Genomic DNA, 23077 nt, shown 5'->3' with positions numbered 1-23077 from the left:
ACACACACACAGACACACACACAGACACACACACCACAACACATATCTTCTTGATACACATACACACATAATTTAAAATAAAATATCATTTTTTAAAAGAAAATCTAGTATTCTGCATACCCAGGAATGTCTATTCAGAGCAGAACATCCATCCACAGCCAAAATTTTATTTGATTATTTTTAACAAAAAAATATGTATTGAGAACCTGTAAATACAGAGAATTATGGAAAACTGTTTGCTAAAGGAGTTAAAGTATGTGTGGAGGGTAACAAGTGATGTGGAAATTCAGTAGATGAAGTGGACACATCCACTGGGTAGTTTTAGGAAGTGTCATTTTATATGGGATTTGAGATATTAGTACATATTTCTTGAGTTCAGGACAAGTGTATCATGCCTTATATTTTTAATTGCATGTATTTCTATGTTATAAATCACAGGACTTCTCACTGTCTGCCTTAATATTAAGGGAGATTTATCAGACAAATTTAAGAATTTTAATTTGAAGAAATTACTCAGAATTACTTGATAGGCTCCATTGTACTCATGAGGGTTCTTAAAAGAAGATAGCAAGAAAGTTAGAGTTAGAAATAGGATACATTTTTCATGATTGAAGATGGAGTTATAGCCAAGGAATGCAGGTGGTTTCTAGAAGCAGGGAATGGCAAGAAAATTATTCTGCTCTGAGTTCTTAAAAAAGAAACACAACACTTTAATTTTCCAGTCTTCTATCCTCCCAAACTGTAAACCATATCTTCACTCTACATAGTAATTTTACACAAGTGACATGCAATGAAGCTATTCGAACTGAAGAGACCATTATATATTCCATAGTTTCTGTTAATGATGTATTGTGCAAGTGTGCAAGTACAAGTCCATGTGTCTTCTCTGTCTGCCTCATTTTAAGCAATGGGATTCTAATTTCCTTGCCATAGCACTCCCCAAGACAGAAGGTGTATTGTTCAGAAGTCCTAACTGCCTGGGTGCCTCCATCAGACATTGTCAATTACCACTGGAAAGCTGCAATACTAACTCTTTATTGTCAACTAATGGTATTAATAATTACATCTGAGAATATTAATTAATCAAAACATGTTTGAAAAATATTAGACATTTTGAATAAATAATATTTCAAGGTAATCGCTAAAAATTACAGAGTGACATGAACTTTTTTGAGACAGGGTTTCTCTGTATAGCCCTGGCTGTCCTGGAACTCACTTTGTAGACCAGGCTGGCCTTGAACTCAGAAATCCGCCTGCCTCTGCCTCCTGAGTGCTGGGATTAAAGGCGTGCGCCACCACGCCCGGCTTTGATTCCTTTTTTTTTGTTTGTAGAACATGATTTTAATATTTTCAACTGTTATTATTCAACAGACAGAATAATTATTTTAAGATATATTTCATTGTTATGCTTCCTTTATTATTTCTGATTTTATTAATTTGGATACTGCCTCTGTGCCCTCTGGTTAGTCTGTCTAAGGGTTTATCTATCTTGTTCATTTTCCTGGTTTTGTTGATTCTTTATATAGTTCTTTTTGTTTCTATTTGGATGATTGATTTCAGCCCCGAGTTTGATTATTTCCTGCTGTCTACTCCTCTTAGGTGTATTTGCTTCCTTTTGTTCTGGAGCTTCCGGGTGTGCGGTCAATCTGCTAGTGTAGAAGCTTGATTTCTTATTTATTTGTGTGCATAGAAGAAAACAAAATTGTCTGTACCATACCATGACCATAAAATAATCTGTCACTGATGCTAAACCTCCATCATTCTTTATTCTAATAATCCCATTCTATGCTATAGACTCAGTTAAATTGATAGTGTAGAATTATAGCTCCCATTCCTTTCACAGTTTTAAAAAAGGTGCTGATGGGAGCTGGAGAGATGGCTCAGTGGTAAAGAGCACTGACTACTCTTCCGGAGGTCCTGAGTTCAAATCCCAGAAACTACATGGTGGCTCACAACCATCTTTAATGAGATCTAATGCCTTCTTCTAGTGTGTCTGAAAACAGCTACAGTGTACTTACATGAAACAATAAATAAATCTTTTTTTTTTAAGAAAGAAGGTGCTGATGATTACTGCAGTCATTAGTAGCATCCTTTATATCAGCTCCCTAAACAGAAACATACATATGTTCTATTGCTGTTTATAATAATAATAATAATTTGTCACTTTAAAAACTGAAATAAGAAATTGATTTATAAATATACATCTTGTAACTCCAGCTTTGATTCATTTTTCAGGAAAGATATAGCAATAGAATTTTGTTTTTGTTGTTGTTGTTTGTTTTGTTTGTTTTGTTTCTCCCACCAATTAGATTCAAATTCAAATTCCTTAGAAAAAGTTGACTTACATTTTTGGATTGCCCAAAGCTTGCATATCACTATCTAGCTTTATCCAATTTTTCTGCATTATAACTTCCAAAATTAAGCTACACATATATAATACTTAATTGTATTTTTCTGAAATGTATCTCTTAGTTAACTTATGTAAAAGTGTAAATTATGTGTTTTTGAAAATTCAACACCTGCTCTCTATTTTCTCAAATCAAATGCTTAGCTCAAATTGTGCGTCTCCAAGTTTCAGTTCTTCAAATAGCTAATACATATTAGTGTTGTTCCCCAAGTCAGTACAGAGCATCTCCACAATCCCTTCCATTTCTCTTCTCATACTCCATATGAATCAAGAGCTCATAGCCACTGAAATACATTGCCTCAGAAGTTACTGTTTGGTTTTAAACCATTATTAGTTAGTTGTATGACCTCTGTCAAGTCATTAAACTCTAAAAGTCCCAGGCTGACCATCTTGAAAATGAAAGAGGGGTGAGATGCTAATTCATGAGGAAATGGAGAGCTTAATGTGGTGTGTCAGTAAGTACCCAGTCAGCGCCAATTAGTGTTACCCAACTAGTTTCTATGGGAATTCAATATGTATTCTAAAAAAAAAAAAAAAAAAACAAAAAAAAAACTATGGAAATACCAAAATCTGAACTACTGTCACCCTATTCAATTTACTACTACAACTACTATGTTTTAATGTAATACTTCATTCTCAGATTTCCTCCATATGTTGTTCTGTGCTCTGCCTTAGATTAAAATAAAACACATATCTCAAAGACTGAATACCATACATCAGGTTTTGTGTGGTACTTCATGTCTGCTATGATTCCTCACAACATCCCAAATGCTGTGAAAGCTTTGAATTGGTTTATTTAATCATCATTTTCTTCCATGAAAAATTCCCAATATATACACAGCCATTTATTTTAACATGAGCTAATTATATAACTCGAGGACAATTCACATTTGTGATGGACTATGTTCAAAGTCTTAGAAAATAATTTTTTAATTTTTTTAGAACTTGGAGCAATGAAATTTTGCTTCTCCGAGTAAGATTTATATTTGTTTGTGTATTTTCTAATTCTCTGTCCCCCAAGGAATTTTCCCGGTAATGTAGCCAAAGAAGCAATACCAGCTAAAACCTCATTAGGAAATTCAACTTTTCTTTCTTTCTTTCTTTCTTTTTTTTTTTTTTTTGGATTTTTGCCTTAAGGAGATGGGATTTTTTTGATGAACGATAGTTTCATTAAGCAGCATGTGGGGGAAAAATGATTCCTTAAAAGGAAATTTGTCTTCCATTACCCATTCCTTCTGCTGTGAACTTACAAAAAATGTTGTACAAAAGTAAACATTATTGATACTAGTTTAAATTTTCTGAAGTATGTCTTTATACTAGGCACTTTTGTTTGGTAAACGGTTTAAATATTGATTTATTCATTGTACAATGGTATTACCTATTAAGTCCTTTTAAAAAGCCCTTCCTATGAGCCATAAAACCCTTGGTATGTATAGAAATTTATTGATTCAAGAAGAGATCATACAGAGCCGAGGGCATTTCGTTTGAGTAGCTGTCTCATTAGTGATATATGACAGAATCTGAAGTAAACTAGGCTTGCGGTTATAACACAGGGACTTCAAAACATTTTCCTGCATTCAACAGCTGTGTGACCTTGGGAAGGCAATTCATTATTTTGTTCATTTCTAAGCTTTATGAAGATTCATCGTGCAAACACAATAGCTCTGCTCTATACTTTCCAAGGAATGCATTTCTATAAAAGTAAGAAATGTTTTATCGCACATACCCAGAGTTTCAGACATTGTATCAGAATGATGACACATTGAGTATTCATTCTCTCAGTCATTCTACATTCAGTACTTACTTAACTTCACTGTATGCTGATCTTGGTAGAGGCTCAGGGAGGCATTAAAAGATACTATTACTTTCAGCTACTTACCATTCACCTGGACTTGCCAAACTCTTCATACCTCTGTGAGATACCCCTCATTATACATGCTTATTTAAATCTCTTTGAGTTTAACCACTTTTCCTTAGTTGAAACATTGACTGAATTGTACAAGTTCACTTTGGCAATTAATCATATTTGTAAGTAAAGTAAGCCAGTTAATGAACTAGAAAGGCACTTGAGGAATGTATACCTTTTACAGAATAATAATAAAAATAAAGTGCAATGGCCTTAATATAGAAGCCACATCTGGACTGGTAATTAATTAGTAAAAAAAAAAAAGTGGTTAAACTCAAAGAGATTTAATTTGTTAAGACCAATATGATTTGGATGGCACAAGAGTCAGGGAGCATTGCAAAAGATGTCATTAGAGAAAATGTCTGAATCAAGATCACACAGGGCAAGGCAGAGCACAATAATAAGCTAAGTTTTATTCTATAATTTTTGAAAAAAAAAACACAAATTGGTTTAGGATAGGAATTTAAATGTTTAAATTTAAATTCAAAGTAGAGAATGTAGGATGAATTGGGAGCTAAGAGCAGATCCATAGATAATTATTAGATTGCTGATTATACTGCTGAAGAAGTCCAAGAATTAATGTACTAGTAGTGATGAGAGGTGATTCAGTTAAAAGTCTTTCATTAGCATATTTGTAATCTTAGCCATTCTGACTGGTGTGAGGTGTAATCTCAGCATTGTTTTGACTTGCATTTCCCTCATGACTAGGTGATATTGAACAATTCTTTAGGTGCTTCTGAGTCATTTGATATTCCTCAGTTGAAAATTCTTAGTATATTTGTGGTAGGATTTGATGATTAATTTGAACCTGAACAACTAGCTGTTTAGTGTTCAGTCATTGAATCAGGTTCCTAGTTTGAAGAAGTTGAGGTGAAAACATGATTTGACATTCCAATCAACTTAATAAAATTGAACTCAAGAGATACTAATATATAAATTAAATAGCTCATATGAACGTCAGAAGATAACCTGAAGCTGAAGATAGAAATTCGGAATGCATTTGGGTTGGAGAGATGTCTGGGCAATGAACTATTCTCGTTGCCCTCATGGAGAGACAGAGTTCACTTCCTACCACACATTCATATTGGGAGGCTCACAATCTTCTGAAACTTCAGCTCCAAGACAATAGAAGTCCTCTTCTAGCCTCTGTGATTGATCACCTGTATGCATTTTTACGGAGAGACCTACACATAGTAATAATAAAACAAACATTCTAAAGAACTTTAAAAAGTAATTTGTTATTATAGACAGTATTTAGAATAATACTACTAAATAAAATTATGTAAAGCATAAAACTCCAAATACTAAAGAAGGGATTTCAATGAGAATGGAGCACTGCATGGTGCCAATATATCTTAATGATTAAAAAGATTATTGAAAGAACAGTTTCCCTTATGTTTAAATAGCAATGTGTCCTTGGAAACTTTGATAGAAGGTGTTGAGTTGTGGACTGGAAACTTCATCAAGAGGAAATGAGATAGAAGTGAAATTTGAAATAATTCTTCAATAAAATAATCAATGTTGATATTTCTGTAAGTATTACTGTGAAGTAATATGAAAATATAACTATTCAATAATGTATGGTAATTTTACTATTTAGGTTGGCTTCACTGATGTCAATAGGTTTTAGATAGGTTGCTTAAGGATCTCTGACATACTCCATATTGAAATATTATGCCATTCCTCCAATAACCCCTGCTATCGTCCCAAATTATCAATATGCCTGCATTAGTTTACTAGTTTCCACAAAACAAAATATAACAAACTACATGCAAGCTTAAATAACAGAATAATTTTTCACACAGTTCTGGAAAGTAGAACTCCAGTATCAATGTGATGACAACATAAGATTCTTCTGATAGCTCACTGCTTGGCTTGCAAATAGCCATTGTGCTGTGGCCCTCTATGGACTTCCTTCAGTGTACCTGAATTCCTCATCTCTTCTCTATTTTATAAAAGTACCCATTACATCAGATTACTATCATGAATTACTGTATATAAAGTTTATTTCCCATTAATTTTTAGATATTAAGGTAGTAGGGATTGGGAATTTCAGCATATAAATTAGAGATAAAATAATTTAATACATCACACGTATAAATCTGCAATTTGACAATGTTTATTAATGTAAATAATCATTACATATAATGTAAAAGTACTTAAAGTATAGTCATGATGTTTGATCATGCTGTTTTGTGTAGGAATACAAACCCTAAGACAGCTACTTTGAGAGGAGAGGGTTTATTTATTTAGTTTATATTCAATGTCACTATTAATCCTTTATAAAAAGGCTGGACAGGAAATCACACGGGGCAGTACCCTGCAGGCAGGAGCTGAAGCAGAGGCCATGGAGGGATGATATTTGCTAGCTTTCTCCTCAGGCATCTCCACTTGCTGTCTTACAGAATGAGGTTGACTAGCCAAGGGATGGCACCACCCACAATAGGCTGGGCCTTCCTCCATCAGACACCAATTGGGAAAATGTCTTACAGGCTTGCCCTTGCCCTGCAGCCATATCTTATAGAGGTATTTTCTTAATTGAGGGTCCCTCTATTCAGATGTCTTTAGATTATACCAGGCTGACATCAAACAATCCAGCACAAATATCCAGTTGATTCTATTTTCATCTAAGTAAAATAACTGCGATTACCTTAATACACAGTAGCAGCTTTTTATACCAACACTCTTTTTTACTTTTCTCTCTTGTCTTAGCTAGGGTTTAATTGCTGTGATAAACACTGTCACCAAAAGCAACTTGGGAATAAAAGCTTTTGTTTCTTATAAGACCTTACAGACCTTCACTGAAGTAAATCAGGGCAGGAACTCAAGGCAGAAACCTGGAGGCAGAAACTGAAGCAAAGACACTGAGGAACACTGATCACTGACTTGCTTCTTGTGGTCTGCTCAGTGTCCTGTTTTATAATACCAGGGACTACAGGACCAGGAATTGGCACCTCATGAGTAGAGCCCTACCACATAAATCATCAATCAAGAAAATGCGTCAAGACAATCTCTTGAGGGTATTTTTTTAACAATTGAGGTTCCTTCTTCCCAAACAACTCTGACTATGTCAACTTGACATAAAACTTCTAGCAGCTAAGCATTGCCAACAGCTCCTCTGGTAGGAATGAAACTTTTTGCCCGTATGCCTCCTTGCCATATGAGGATTTGCTCCTTTTGTTTGTATGCATATATGTTGATATATTTAGATAACCAAGCAGGCATACTTTCCAAAGATTTCATATTTATCTATACAAATTCCAATACTTAACAAAAGAAAAATGACATTTAAAAAACTTGTTACGTAAAACCAGTGGCAGGCAAAAGGAAAAGCAGAGTGCTTTGCCAGGAAATAAATGAAGCTGAGATGGGTGTAAATATGGCCCAATATAAAATTATAATCTACTTAAACATTATGAGAGAATTTTGGGAGCACTTTTTTTTTTTGATTATTTGACTCTTCAGAATAAAGTTTGTACAAGGCAATATATTGTAATATCAAAATGCTGTGGTCTGAGAGTTGCCTACAAAACACACAAACACCAATCTCAGTCAGAAAGGGATGGTTTATTAAACAAACACACGAAGACTGATAGTGCAACTCAGTAGTCAGGGGCTGAGGCTACCGCCCCAAACATTTTTCTATGTCAGCTTATAAAGGCTAAACCCACAAAATACACAATGAGCTTATACACAAGTACCAGGAGTGCTTCCTGGTTGTAGCCCTGACTCAAAGCCACTTTAGACATGGTAGACAGTTTATATTGACCTTTAATTTGATGGGTCCTCTGTGAAACTTATAGTTGTGGAACTTCTTAAGATTAACACACCTGCTAGCATTCAGAACATAACAGAATATGCGGTCAATGTGTCCCTGCTCTGAGTCAAGTTATTTTTCTGTGTCAATACCTGGCAAGCGTATTACAGCAACAGTATAAAAAAATGAAATAGCTGAAGGACACGGAACAAAATGGTGACAACAATGCTAAGGGGTAAACCTCAACAGACATATTGTATACACCTTTTTGTGCTCAGGGTTCCATCAAGTTATTAATTTATTTTACATATTCGTTTTACTACTCTTAATTAAAAAACACAACTCTTACCCACAGGAGATAGTTATTCTTGAGGAAAATTTGAGTGATAGTAGCCGGGAACCTGGATTTAAGTTACTCAGGTTATATGATCCAAGGTGGAGGCAGTCTCATGAGTGTCTGTACTGGCTAGTTTTGTGTCAACTTGACACAGCTGGAGTTATCACAGAGAAAGGAGCTTCCAGATGGGGAAATGCCTCCATGAGATCCAGCTGTAAGGAATTTTCTCAATTAGTGATCAAGGGGAGGAGTCTTGGGTTCTTGGGTGCTATAAGAGAGCAGGCTGAGCAAGCCAGTAGGAGCAAGCCAGTAAAGAACATCCCTCCGGGCCTGGTGAGATGGCTCAGTGAGTAAGAGCACCCGACTGCTCTTCCAAAGGTCCGGAGTTCAAATCCCAGCAACCACATGGTGGCTCATAACCATCTGTAACAAGATCTGACGCCCTCTGACGCCCTCTTCTGGAGTGTCTGAAGACAGCTACAGTGTACTTACATATAATAAATAAATAACTCTAAAAAAAAAAAAAAAAAGAACATCCCTCCATGGCCTCTGCATCAGCGCCTGCTCCCTGACCTGCTTGAGTTCCAGGCCTGGCTTCTTCAGTGATGAACAGCAGTATGGAAATGTAAGCTGAATAAACCCTTTCCTCCCCAACTGCTTCTTGGTCATGATGTTTGTGCAGGAATAGAAACCCTGACTAAGACAGTGTTTATCGTAACAGAATAAACAGAAAGTTATGAATTAAGGTATTTTCAAAATATATTGGTAGAGATACAAAATCAGGTTATAGAAAGATGGCACATTAGTCTGTCTTGGATGTTACTTAAAAACTTGTCAAATAAATGAAAAGATTTGATTAAGTTAATACATCACTGAGAAAGAAACTTTTTATTTCAGCAGATGTAATTGTCTCTGAGGCTTACTGATGATTAAGCTCACCCTTCCTAGTTTTTTCTGAACTATGGTTTAACCCAGCTGTTCTGGCACAAACTCCAGTCCAAGCTAACTGATTCAAACTGACTTCTCTTGGATTCTCATTGAATTACCCTGCTTGACTTCAAACTATCTCTTGTAATCTGTTCTAATTTTCTAGCTCCCTCTGGCTTCTTCTGTTGTTACCTGAAACCTCTGTCTGTAAAACTGTACCAGTAAAACTGCCTCCCTCTGTGTGAATTGAACTCAACTCCAACTTCACTGCCTGCACTCAGCCTGACTCTCTCTGGGTCACGACAGGTTAAGTAGAATATCTTTCCTCTGATCTCATGAGAGTTGGGCATATCCTATCTCTGACTCATTCTGTCAAATCTTTCTCTGATTCATCACTTTGTCTCCCTCTCAATTATGCATCACTTTTAAACACGGCTGTTTCTACAAACTAACTGTACCTTCATCGTTAGGAATTAAAGGTATACTAAGGATGAGTCTGTATTTCAGCCAGAACGTGCTGTAATGAAGAGTGTGTCATATTACTTAGACCCAGAAGGCCTTTGGTTGTGATCTTTTTTCCAGAACAACCATGTTGCTAGATGAAAATTTCTCTATATTTTCACCCTTTCTGTTTGAGCTAAAATTGTACACAGTTTAACTTTTACCACAGAAACAGTTATCAATCCCATAGACTTAACAGTCCAGATGTCCTTATGAAGATCCCTTGATGTGATGATCTTTCATGACTGCAGTTCTGATGATCATCTGTCCTTCAGCAAATGTCCATTTCAGCACAGAGGTTTTCCAGTCTGCCGGTTTGTTGATCTGTCTGCATGCAGGGGTTTCTGTTTTCTATGTCATCCTGATTGCTGTCCTTCTGCATCCCTTCCTTTTATGAGTCATCCTTTCATGTAGAAGCTTCTCTTATTCATATAAAATTTGTTTCAATTTTGATGGAACCTATAGTCTTTCATCACCTGTGGAGATATAGACAAAACATCTTACCTAGTTTCCTGATTCCATTCTGATGTTGAAACATCTTTAAAATATATGGGTTGATGCAATTCAGTATGTTTTTTTTTTTCTTTCTATAATCCAGTATATTTCAGTAGCTTTTATTTCAGCCTCATTGGCATTCAAAAAATTTAAATTAATAAAACATTATTCAGTCCATTTCTGGGAGGTCTTATTCCTCACTGATAAGTAGAAGCTTACCAAAATAAAATTAGATCTTTCTGAATCCATATATATCAAGAGATAAAATGTTCTTACCAACAAGATGTCAGTGTCAGGTATAGCTAGTAGCAGGATGCTTGTGAGCATTCTTATTTGTGTGTGTGTGTGTGTGTGTGTGTGTGTGTGTGTGCGTATATATGCATGTGTTTGCAGTTTCATTTATGAGAGCTGATTCCAAAGTTAAATCAGTGGCCAATTTGTTAAAATTTTGTGAGATTTTATTTTAAAATCTGACATTTAATTTTATTTTGTAAATGTTATATGACTGATAATAATTACATCAAAACCCCAGAACTGATATGACAGGTATTACCATTTGTATAAGTTTCAATGTTTATAAAACTTATTATAGTATCTTTGATTTTTTCCATTCATAGTTACTCTGAGATATATAATCATTACTTATGTATTATGTCTATGGCTGTTAATTCAAAATTAAGAATTGATCTTTATACAAGAGCACCTAATCTAGCCATATCTTCTAACATTTTACACATGTATTAATAGAGTGGACCATAAATAATTTAAAGGTTTTATGGGTAAAATAGCATCATGAAGCAATGCTCTTGGAAATAAGTTAATTGAGGTTATTTCTTTTGTTGTTCTGTGCTCTTTAGATCTTTAAGACAAAACATATTTTTAAAAAAATTCTGGACCCATCTTCTTTTCATATTTCAAAAACAATTGCCCACTTACATTTATTTTTTGCTTTTGTGTACTGTAAAGAGTTAGATTAAATAATAAGATGTTTTCTTATAGTCTATTTTTTAAGTTGAGTGGGATCCAATACACACACACACACACACACACACACACACACACACACACACACAAATTGAAGCACCCTAGCTTTGTTGCCATTGACAATACATTATGTGACTGGGTAATGTTTATTATATTGAGTAGCATTTACAATCATCACCTTTCCCCTTTTCAGGACATCGAATCCCTAACAGGAGGGCTGACTGGTCCTAAGGGGGCTGATCCACCGGTAAGTTAGACCCTTTATTAGATATAAGTACTGCATTGAACAGAGTTGATCTATACTATACCATGTACTGAGGCTTATTAAAATACAGTTATTGCATTAAGTAACAAAAAGAGTAAAGTTGATTTCAAGAGTGTTCTGCAGGCTTAAAAATGGTACCTTATCAAACAGTTAATCTACATCCAAACTGGTTGCACAGAAATAAAGAATAGGGTTCTAGCTTACTGGTGAACACGTGATTAGTAGACAAAATGCCCTAGGTTCAATTTCCAGTACAAAAGAGAGAAATGAATATTTCATTGGGAAATCATAAATCATTTCTACTCCAATAACAGTCTTATTAGGTTGAGATCTTATAATTCTAAATGTGAGTAAAGTTGGAATCTGGGGACTGCTGCACAAACATCAATCCAGTTCAACAGGAATGATTATTGAATGCACACTCCAAATTGATTGATCAGGGTCATAGCTCAAATTAAGAGCTGAAAGCTATAGCTTTGAACATTTTTCAGGGCCAGTTTATATAGGGAAAAAACATATGCACTCATTCGTAATTATAGGGAGAGCTACAGTGCCGTTAACCTTTTCCCAAGATTTTTTAGTAGGTAAGATAAAACAATTCAGGCTGACCTCTGTTTTGATGGGTCCTGAGTGAAGGCAACAGTTAAGGATTTTCCAATAGTAGTAACAATAATAGTAATAGTAATAATAATAATAATAATAATAATAAGCATCAGAATATATGCTTGACCTTACTTTGAGCCAAACTTTTTTTGTCTTCATAGAGTCAAGCTGCTTTTATGTCAGCAATACAGGATTGCTGCACACTCTGAACTGATTGATCAGGGCCATAGCTCAAATAAAGAGCTGAAAGCTATAGCCTAGAACATTTTCAGGGCCAGTTTATATAGGGAAAAAAACGTATGCACTCATGAAACATAAGAGTTACAGCCAAGCTAAGGAGGCAGGCCTCAACAAGTATTAGATTTTAATATCATTTCACACCATTTTGAAATTACAGATAAAAATTACAGTAATGCTTTGCTTTGATTCTTGATACTGTTGTTTCTTCCTTATTTATCCCAAAGGTATTTTACACAATTAAGGAATGAGTTGTCAAGTTTTTAGGAATGCACTTTTGTATTTTTCCATTTTAATATGTGATATGTATATATGTGCATACATGTTTACATGTGTATGGACACATGTTATAGGGTACATGGGTGTGGGAACATGTGTACTGAATGTTATAAACAACCCTCAATCACTCTTTTATCTTCTCAACGAAGTATGGTCTCATGGAAAACCAGAAGTTAGTTCTAGAGCAATTCTTATTAGCCAGGCTGCTCTGGCAAAACCTGTGTCCTTCCAAATCGAGACACAAGTGGCATTGTGTCTACCATGCATTTACATAGGTTCTGGGCACCTAAACTCTGGTCCTAATATCTGTGTTGGAAGGGATTAATCACTGAATAAATTCCTCAGCCCTTGAGGGTAAATTTTAAGTTGTAAGATAAGATTAATGTGTTGGAACATTATAGGGTTTTTTGTGTGTGTGTTCTGAGCAACTGATATTAACAGACATTAATTATGATGATTTATTTCCCTGTGACTCCAGTCTTGAGAAAAAAAATTCAAAATATGTAAATCAAGTAATGTCCTATGTAGATTATGTTAGCAAATAGCCAATGAATGAACTTTTATCACTGTTTGCTTTATTTAAATATGGTGAGATTTAATGTGTGGTATCCATGTGCTGGCTAGTTTTATGTCAACTTGACATAAGCTAGAGTCATCTGAAAGGAGGGAACCTCAATTGAGGAAATCCCTCCATAAAATCTGGCTCTAGAGGACTTTCTTAATTAGTGATTGGTATGGAAGGGACTAGCCCACTGTGGGTGATGCCATACCTGTGGTTGTGGTTATGAGTTGTGCAAGCTAGGCAAGCCATGAGAAACAAGAGTGTTAACAGCACCTCTCCATCAGCACTTGTCCAGGTTCCTGCCCTATATGAGTTCCTGTCCTGATTTCCTTTGATGATGGGCCACAGTGTGTTCATGTAAACCAAAAATCCTCTTCCCTACAGATCTTGCTTTTGGTTCTGATGTTTCATCACAGCAATACCATAATTAGGACAACACATAACACAAGTTTATTAGATTTAGATAAGTCAATTGTAAACATTAAAGCATCAGTGAATGTTAAACAAATAAAAAGATAATAGTTTTATTTGCAGATGTTTCTTGATTAACATTTGTTGTGCCTTGTGACAAACTCTCATCTTAATATGTCTGAGCCTTACAGTTTGATTGCTAGAATTGTAAAACCAAAATAAAGTAAGAAAACTGAAACTTAGATCATATCACACATATTTTTAACCCACGTGGTTTTTTGTTTCTTTCATTTTAAAATATAGCAGAATAGATCATCAAAATAGTAATTTCCATTTTCAATAGCTAAGTCAAAATATTTATAATACCATTCTATCAATTTTACTAATGAAATTTTCATTGCTAAAAGATTTAACCTCATTTAACAAGTAAAAATTAAGGAGCAGGATCTGTGAATTAGTAGATAAATGATCTTATAAGAATGCAATACAGTGTAGTAATTTATTTTTTAATATAACATGGCACTGAGAATTTTTGAAATAATTAGAAATGAAAGTTTTGTTTTAGGTGCACATAAGAATTAATTTTAAAGATCGAAACTATGAAACTTGTTTCATTTCAAAGAGTAGGGTTGATTAATTAGTGCATCCAAGGACAGTACTGATAAAATGGAGTATCAGGAAAGATTAAAATTTCAGGATTGTAGCAATATTTGGTATTGGTATTTTCCCTATTGTTATTTTTGAGTCAGTGTTTCTCTATCCTTGGCTGTCCTGGAACTTGCTCTGTGTACCAGGCTGGCCTCAAACTCAGAGACCTGCCTGCTTCTGTCTCCAGAGTGCTAGAATTAAGGCATGTGTTATCACCAACAGGCTTAGTATTTTTGATAATTGTTAAGTACAGTTTTGAAAATTCCAGTACCATCTGTTTCATCACTAAAGTGAAAATAAATTAATATTTTCACATGCAATTCAAGAACATTTTAGAATGGTCTTACATATTTTCAAAAGTGTTTTAAAAGATCTTTTAAAATATAGACTCTAGAAATGATATCACTGAGAATGGTGCTTCTGTTACTGTTAAGTCTCTGATTCATTTTAGAATACTAACTCTTCTATTACTGAGAAAAATTTCTGTTAAACAATACCTTAAAGCTGTCTTCAAAAAATTATCTCAAAGATTCTTTACATTCAGCATATGCTTTCAGTTCATTGAAATTAGATCGCAAATTACTCAGCATAAACATACTTACGTAGGTACATGCTTAGGTAGAAATGTTAACAAATCAAACTAGATAATTACTCACCAAAGAGCAATATAGCTAAATAATGGTCATATATTTGTTTTGCAATGCTGGTGAAAAAAATTGAAAGTTTTGTTTGTACATGCTAAGTATGTGTTCTAACACCAAGCCATATTTCCTTTTTCTTTTTTTTATTAGATATTTTCTATATTCACATTTCAAATGCTATCCTGAAAGTTCCCTATACCCTCTCATGACCCTGCTCCCCTACCCACCCACACCACTTCTTGGCCCTGGCGTTCCCCTGTACTGGGGTATATAAAGTTTGCAAGACCTAGGGGCCTCTCTTCCCAATGATGGCTGACTAGGCCATCTTCTGCTACATATGCAGCTAGAGACATGAGCTCTGGGGATACTGGTTAGTTCATATTGTTGTTCTACCTATAGGATTGCATCCCCCTTCAGCTCCTTGGGTACTTTTTCTATCTCCTCCATTGGAGGTCCTGTGTTCCATCCAATAGATGACCTGATCATCCACTTCTGTATTTGCCAGGCACTGGCCTAGCCTCACACAAGACAGCTATATCAGCAAAATCTTGCTGGCATATGCAATAGTGTCTGGGTTTGGTGGCTGATTATGGATGGATCACCAGGTGGGGTTGTCTCTGGATGGTCCATCCTTTCTACTTAGCTCCAAACTTTGTCTCTGTAACTCCTTCCATGGGTATTTTATTCCCTATTCTAAGGAGGAATGAAGAAGCCACACATTGGTCTTCCTTCTTCTTGATTTTCTTGTGTTTTGCAAATTGTAGTTTGGGTATTTTAATTTTCTGGGCTAATATCCACTTACCAGTGAGTGCATATCAAGTGACTTCTTTGTGATTGGGTTACTTCACTAAGGATGATATCCTCCAGATACATCCATTTGCCTAAGAATTTCATAAATTGATTGTTTTTAATAGCTGAGTAGTACTCTATTGTGTAAATGTACCACATTTTCTGTATCCATTCCTCTATTGAGGGACATCTAGGTTCTTTCCAGCTTCTGGCTATTATAAATAAGGCTGCTGTGAACATAGTGGAGCATGTGTCCTTATTACCAGTTGGAACATCTTCTGGGTATATGCCCAGGAGAGGTATTGCTGGATCTTCCGGTAGAACAATGTCCAATCCAAAAATCATAATTAAAAAATACATTTCTCCCTCAAAATATATATCTCCTACAGCTGTATATTTAACTAGATGCAAATTAAATACATATTCAACAGTCACAGATGGTTTTTTGTCAATATCTTTTAAGTAATAGTGTATAATAAATGTTTACATAGATTATACCTTGTAATAGGTATTACAGATGACCTGTAATTTGCAAAAGAAAAAAAATGAAGTCGTACATAGGTTGCATTCAAATAGACTATTTATGGTAAAAGAATTGAGTATCTGGAGAATTTTTCTCTTAATTCAGGGAATCTTAAAACCAAATATTCCTTTGAAGGTAGAGATGATTGCATTTCAAAGTTACTACCAAAATTAAAATGTAAATTATTAAAGATACTTAGTGATCCACCAGAATCTGAGTGATCCAATTACTACCTTACCCATATAAAGGTTGAGGTGGGCATTGGGAGTCTCATCTTAGGAATTCTCAGGGAGCCATGAGAATTTGAATCTGAAGAACTGGGCATCTGAGGTGCAGGTAACTGTGTGCACTTCCCTCTGGCACACACAGTATGAAGCATCCCTGCCATGAATTCCATCATTCTAAGAATGTTGGCACATTCCTAAACTGCAAGCTAAATACAAGACCACATTTGGGATTAGAAAATCAGATTGACAAAAAAAGGCAATGGTAGCAATGCATTATCTTAGCAGAACATGTACCAGAGGATTAATTTTTATAATTTGATTATATTCCAGATATGTTCTATTCTTTAATTAGCATTTATATTATGGAAAAATCTGATGTTTCTTAAGATCACTGTGAAAAAAACCGGAAAAGAAGTGATGTGGGCCAGAATGTAGACTACAGAAAGCATGTTCCTGAATACATTATAACATATATCATATATGAGGCATACACAAACATTTCATTATACTCCAGGATGTAATTGAGTTTTAAATCTGTCTCATTGTCTCACCCGGAAATTATAGCAAGAATGCCAATGGGAATGTGTTTTGTTTTTTCTTTCATTTTTCCCCACCATGAGCAGTAAATTTTGTGTTTGCTGAATATTGGACTGGGTTTATTTTTAATTGTTCTAAGACTCTTTTTGTTAAATGCCAATGGATCTCTCCAGTTCTGGAGTGCAATGAATAAATGAGTCCCCATTCGGTTTGTCCTGAGCTTGAAGTACACAGTGTCCTGAACATCCTTTAGCTCTGTTAATTTTCCCCCACCGAGTAGCAGAAATTGCACATTCTGTGTTTTTGTACTTTCTGTTCAAATTTTATAGCATCTTAATAGTTCTTGCAATTTGGGTACACACAGAGCACAACTTTTAGAAATTCAATTTCCTGAGGCTGCTGCCGAGATGTGGTTATATATGTTTTTCTAACTGTAAATGTACTTAAAATTTTAAAACCGCCTGAACTCATTTTGAGTTTTATAATTCAAAAGTCCCCTCAGTTTATTCATGGTAATAAATGAGGCAATATTGATTTTAGTTTTGAACTAATTCAGTTTTTTTCATTATAAATTTCATATTTAGTATTTTTATTCTATTTTATTTCAAATTTGTGGAACTCTTTACTGTAGATTTTTCATTCTCTCTACTTCAAACTTGTTGAACACTTGGTTGTAAATTATGTGCTAAATATTTGATTAAATTTCAGCGATGAGTAACACCTTTTCTAAGTGGACTTTTTACTGTTTGTGACCTTTGAATCATGCATCTGATATCATGTCTCCAGTTCTGCCTTGCCTCATACTGCAGAAACCATCCGCTTCTCTTGCTCCCCCATTCTCCCATGGCACCCTTGCCCATCCTAGTGGTATCTGACTCACAGCATTGTGGTATGCATCTTGAGTGGCTCCCAACTTCCCATGACACATGGTGGCAAGTGGGCTTCTCAGATAAGGAATTCCTAACATCAGAATCTTACAAAAAAGTGGGCAGACAACTTGGTAGCAACTAATTACAGTATCATTTATTAGTCTACTGAAGTGTCAGGTGTAAACCCAGTAAAAAGGCCACTAAGTCCAATTGATGAAAATACAGAGACAACAAAGTAAAGGATCACTTTAGAATTACAGAATGAGTAGAAATCTTACAAGTGAGGAGATGTGGTATATCAGAAACTGTACCTATACAGGCCTAAAGTAAAATATATGTGTGTACACACATACTATGGAATAACCTGGGATGGGAGATATGGTTAGACTGAAGGCTACAAGTTTGAGGGAGCACATGGAAGGAATCTCTATCCATTTCTTAGGAACCGTTGGGGGTCTTCAAACATGAGGACAAGCTTATTGGATGTTTCTTTGAAATATGATATTTTCTTGGCTGTACTTAGAGAATAAATCAGAGAAGAGTAAATAAGAAGATTGTGAAGTCTTCCAGGAATGGTACAAATTTATCATGGTGATGTCTTAATAAATAAAATGTAAGAGAGAAAAATCCCTTGTGATCTTTGTCATATATAGATGCTAAAATAAATATTGTGTGGAATAGTAATCATGGGAGCTTAGCAAAGGAGAAGGGAATAGAAGAGGAGAATTTATAATGGGTTCCAAAGAGTTTAGATAGAAGGAGGAAGTTCTAAGTCATGGAGTACAGATCAGGGACGGTGGTTCATTGGAATTATGGCTCTTTTAAAAAATAAACTATAAGAGAGGAGCTTGAAAACCATCAAACACATCATAATGATAAAAGAATAGAAATGTAAATTACCATGGATTTTTATCAGAACATATTGAAATAGCATACCATGTTCCATGAATACATGTAATTTTATATTAAAAACATTTAAACTGAGCAATAAAAAGTAATTGAGAGCACTGTTTTTAGAAGATTTTAAGTGTCTGTGTATCTGTGGAGGTAGGGTCACCATTTTTCAAATGATGCACCTCCTTGTAGGCTAACTCCACACTAGGACAGGTCCCATTACCTAAATTAGATCTACAGCACGGATGGACTTGATGAGGAGAGGGAAAGGAATAAAGTAAACTCACAATAAAATAGGAAGAAAAGGAAGGTTTAAGGGAGTGGTTATGGGAGTAATAGTGGAAACAAAGTGAATTGGTTCAAAATATACTGTATGAAATTATCAAGAGTCAATAAAATATATTAAAATAACAAACAAATACATGGTAATACGAGCATTTCATCAGGGTGAACAGATAAGAGTGGATTGATTCATGAGCCATGAGGTCACAGTAGTTACTCATGAAAAGATTTTTATTCAGAAAAACGTGAATGAAAATTAGCAAAAATATATATTTTAGCTTTCTGCTTTGGTCAATGACTAAAGAAGGGACCTTTCATAGTGAGACAAACTGATGGTACAGAAGAATTTTCTAGGATATATGATGGATCTGTAGACAAATTAATGATAGCTGAGTTGAGAAAAATGAATATTTTGGAATTTATCATGACATTTTACTTTACACAATTGACTTGAATATGTGGAAGAATTCATTGATGTTTCAGAGAGTGCGAGATCATTCTCCCATAATGCTGTAAACAAAGGTAGATGAGAAAAGAACCACATAATAAAACTCTAAGAAAGAAAAGTTTTTAAATAATAAAAGAATAATAATAAACTTCAAGAATAAAGTTAAATATCGAAGATATGCCCTTAAGGGACAAAGCAGAGGAGAGAATATCGCACAAATCCTAAGAAGTCATGGAATGATAAATGCCAAGGCTGAAGAAAGATTGATTGCAAAGGTTATTAGCAGTTCCATGTTACAGAAAGTTCTAGAAGAATACTGTCCTTTGCATTCGGTGACAAGAAGATAAATGGGGATGTGGCTGAGAATGATTTTTTTTTTTTGTGGAATACTTGACAGGAAATCACATTTACAGTGGCCTAAAAGATTAAGCAGACAAGAAAATGGCTTTAGAATTTTATATTAAGCTCCGCTATGAAGGAAATGTATGTATATAATGTAGAGTATGAAATGGAAAACAAATTTGCACGGGTTCATGTCATAAACCTGAGGATGAAAGCACTTCTAGGTACCAGGAAGATCCATATGTGCTTATGAACCTATATGATGAACCTCAGTGTGAACTCATCTCACTGGAGCGGTTAAGTCAACAAATTTGCAGGCTAGCTTATTGGATGCTGCTTGTATACTCATTGCACCCTTACTACCTGCATTTACTCCTATGAACCCTAAAATACTTTTATTATTAATATTAATTAAATAATCTTTAGTCTCCACAACTGAATAGGTAACTGAGAACATGGAAACACTGAGGCTTTTGTGACCAACTAAATATTTGACAAATTATCTGGGTTATTCAGCGGTATTTTAACCACTGCAAGGTAAAACCATGTTTCTGACCTTCTGTTCTCCTCTTTGCAAGGCTACTAGAGTTTACCAGTATCTGTTAATAGCTACTTCATACCTACTCTGTCTAGAAACCACAACTACAGAGTTATAATCTATCTCTTCAAAGTTATCCTTGATTATACCAGGTTCTTACTACTTCTCTCAAACTAGCTCGATGGTCATATCTACAATCTCTCCTAACATCTGTTTTCAGTCAATGCAGTAGGATTGATATTTTTGTATGTCAGTAAGATCATGGCACATTTATGCTTAAATCTTTGTTGGGTTCCCACTAATATGAAATTTTCTTAGCTCAGTGGTGGTAAAAGTTGATTTTGTGGTTTTGGTCATATAAGGATGTCAGCAAGAATTATGAAAATATAAAACTTGTACATTGATATCTTATGTTGAGGAAAAAAATAGGACTCCAAGAAAACTTCAAATACTTTTTATTAGGAGAAATAGTAACAAAGAAATAAAATGAAAACAGAGATTTATAGATGGTTTTCTCTGTTCCTTATCATCATTTTAATATGAGACTGATCTCTGGAGTCTGGAACTTACATTTAAGCTGGACTGACTGGCCCACAAACCTCTGAAATTCAGTTGTTTCCATACCTAGAGTGATAGCATCCTAGATATCCATTGTCATGTCCAGGTTTTCTTGAAGGGGCGAGCAGGAGCAGATTGGAATCTAAATTCAGGCACTCATCTTTGCAAACTTAATACTTTATCCACGGGACCCATTTCTTTTATCTCTCCATTGTTTAATATTACTTGGATATAAGAACCATTTTTTGCCTGTTTTTAGTCGAGTTTCCTAATTGTTTGACAGTCTCATGCATTTATTTAATGAATTTTAGTCATTTTCACCCTGTACTTCGCCCCCAGGGATCCCACTTATTCACCCACTGGTGCTTCTCATTTCAACGAGTCTCCCTCCTACTTTCCCATCTTCTTTTTATGTGTGGCCCACTGATAATTAGAGCTCCTTGCCTGAGCGTGGGTGGGAAGTTGCTCAGCAGAACAAGGGCAATTTATCTATGTCTCTTTTGTGCAGTGCATTTTCTTTGTGGTCAGAAGCCCAGTATTCTCAAGAATGGCTAGAATATTTCATGCCATTGATGAATATTTGATGAACAAATAAGGCAGTCCAGCAGCCTGGCAACAATAGATCTGCAGATGGCATAACTTTGATCAAGGTTTCGAACCCTTCAATAAATAAGCAGCTCAAAAAAATCGGAGTGGAAGTTCCGTGGCTTCACGGAATGGCAATATTCCACCAAATACCAGACCCAAACCAACCATCCAACCAACCAAACAAACAAAAAACTTAAAGAGGAAAAGGTGTATCTCAGTTCAGAGTTGCAGAGGGTTCTGGAAGTGTTAACTGGGACAGGACAGTAAACTTGGATAGAGCATCAGCATGGTAAGAAGAGTATGCTAGAAGAACTTCTGTACATCATGGTGAACAGGGTAGGCAGAGATGCAGGCAGCACCCCAGGGATCTGCTTCCTGCAGCTACACTCTACCATACACAATCACTACCACCTCTCTAAATAGTGTTACCAACTAAGGTTCGAGCCTTGAGTACATGACCTTGTGGGAAACAAACAACATCTAAATCAGAGCAAGCTCTAAATTGTACCATTGGCAGGAATTAGCTCCCCACTGTATATTGGGACAGTAAATGTATTCACAACAAGCTTAGTAACTAGTAGTCATTCCAAACCTTGGCCATGTGAGTTATCAGTGATCTAAAAGATGACAGCAAAGTCTTGTCAGCTGGTAAGCAGAGCTGCAGAGGCTTTACATTCTGTGACACAAGGAAGAAGAACACTTGTCATCTATGCAAATGAGACTGGCCCAAAGCAGTGTCTCAAAGACTGGACAATTATAAGTTCAGGTTTGGATGAGCAGAAAAGAGTAGGTGACTCAGTGGGAGAGACTTCACGTAAGGAGTAATTAAAGGTAAGGAGTATATTAAATTAGTGGGTGTCTGGGAACATGTGCAACTAAATGTTTTCTTATATTTTTGGTTGTGAGCCGAGCCTAACCTTCAACAGCTGAGCCATCTCTCCAGCTCAAATGTTTTCTTAACTTCCGATAAATTTAGAAAATAGAAATCTGTTTTGAGTTGTCTTTTGTCAGATGAGTGAGAAGCCATAGCGGTATAAAGTTAACAATTATAGCTAAAAACTGGCTCAAATGGCTGTGCATTTCCCATGTGTCGAGCTAAGGAAGGACCAAGATATCAATTCCCCAGTAACTTGTTACTGAGGTAGCAGGATCAAGAGTCATAGAAAATGATACACGAGCTGGAAGCGCAGAAGGGACACTGTATCAGTGAATTGCAATGAATGGAAATCACTAAAAGCTCAAGTGCTGAGGCTTGGTTTTCAGGTTATGATGAACTACTGAATGGTGTTTGGATTGTGAGCACTCTCTAGCTATATCAATGGGTAACCATAAGTGGGTGGTACCTAAGTCACGGAAGTAGGTCACAGGGCATACTTCTTCTGCAGGCTAGTGTTGCTCATGCAAAGCCCCACGTTCTTTTCTGTTCTCTCTCTCTCTCTCTCTCTCTCTCTCTCTCTCTCTCTCTCTCTCTCTCTCTCTGTCTCTCAGTGTTCAGGGTGTTGTTCATTCTGGGATCTCCCAG

At 35.5% G+C, this 23077-nt stretch overlaps 1 protein-coding gene across 16 annotated transcripts in view; it reads left to right on the top strand.

Moving 5' to 3' along the window:
- Positions 1-23077, top strand: part of Ppfia2 (PTPRF interacting protein alpha 2) — a 443940-nt gene that overhangs the window by 65968 nt on the left and 354895 nt on the right. For 15 of the 16 annotated variants that reach the window (XM_029542153.1, XM_029542144.1, XM_029542157.1 and 12 more), the window contains one exon: positions 11508-11561. In XM_029542153.1, the coding sequence (XP_029398013.1) occupies positions 11508-11561 (54 nt within the window). Of the gene's footprint in view, positions 1-9583; positions 9641-11507; positions 11562-23077 lie in introns of those variants that run through there. The other variant, XM_029542180.1, reaches the window with a different exon arrangement.

The sequence above is a fragment of the Mus pahari genome, chromosome 9 (genome assembly GCF_900095145.1).
Source record: "Mus pahari chromosome 9, PAHARI_EIJ_v1.1, whole genome shotgun sequence".
In the NCBI taxonomy this organism is placed as follows: Eukaryota; Metazoa; Chordata; class Mammalia; order Rodentia; family Muridae; genus Mus; species Mus pahari.
Note: the sequence above shows the minus strand (reverse complement) of the source record. Positions and strands in the feature narration are given on the sequence as shown.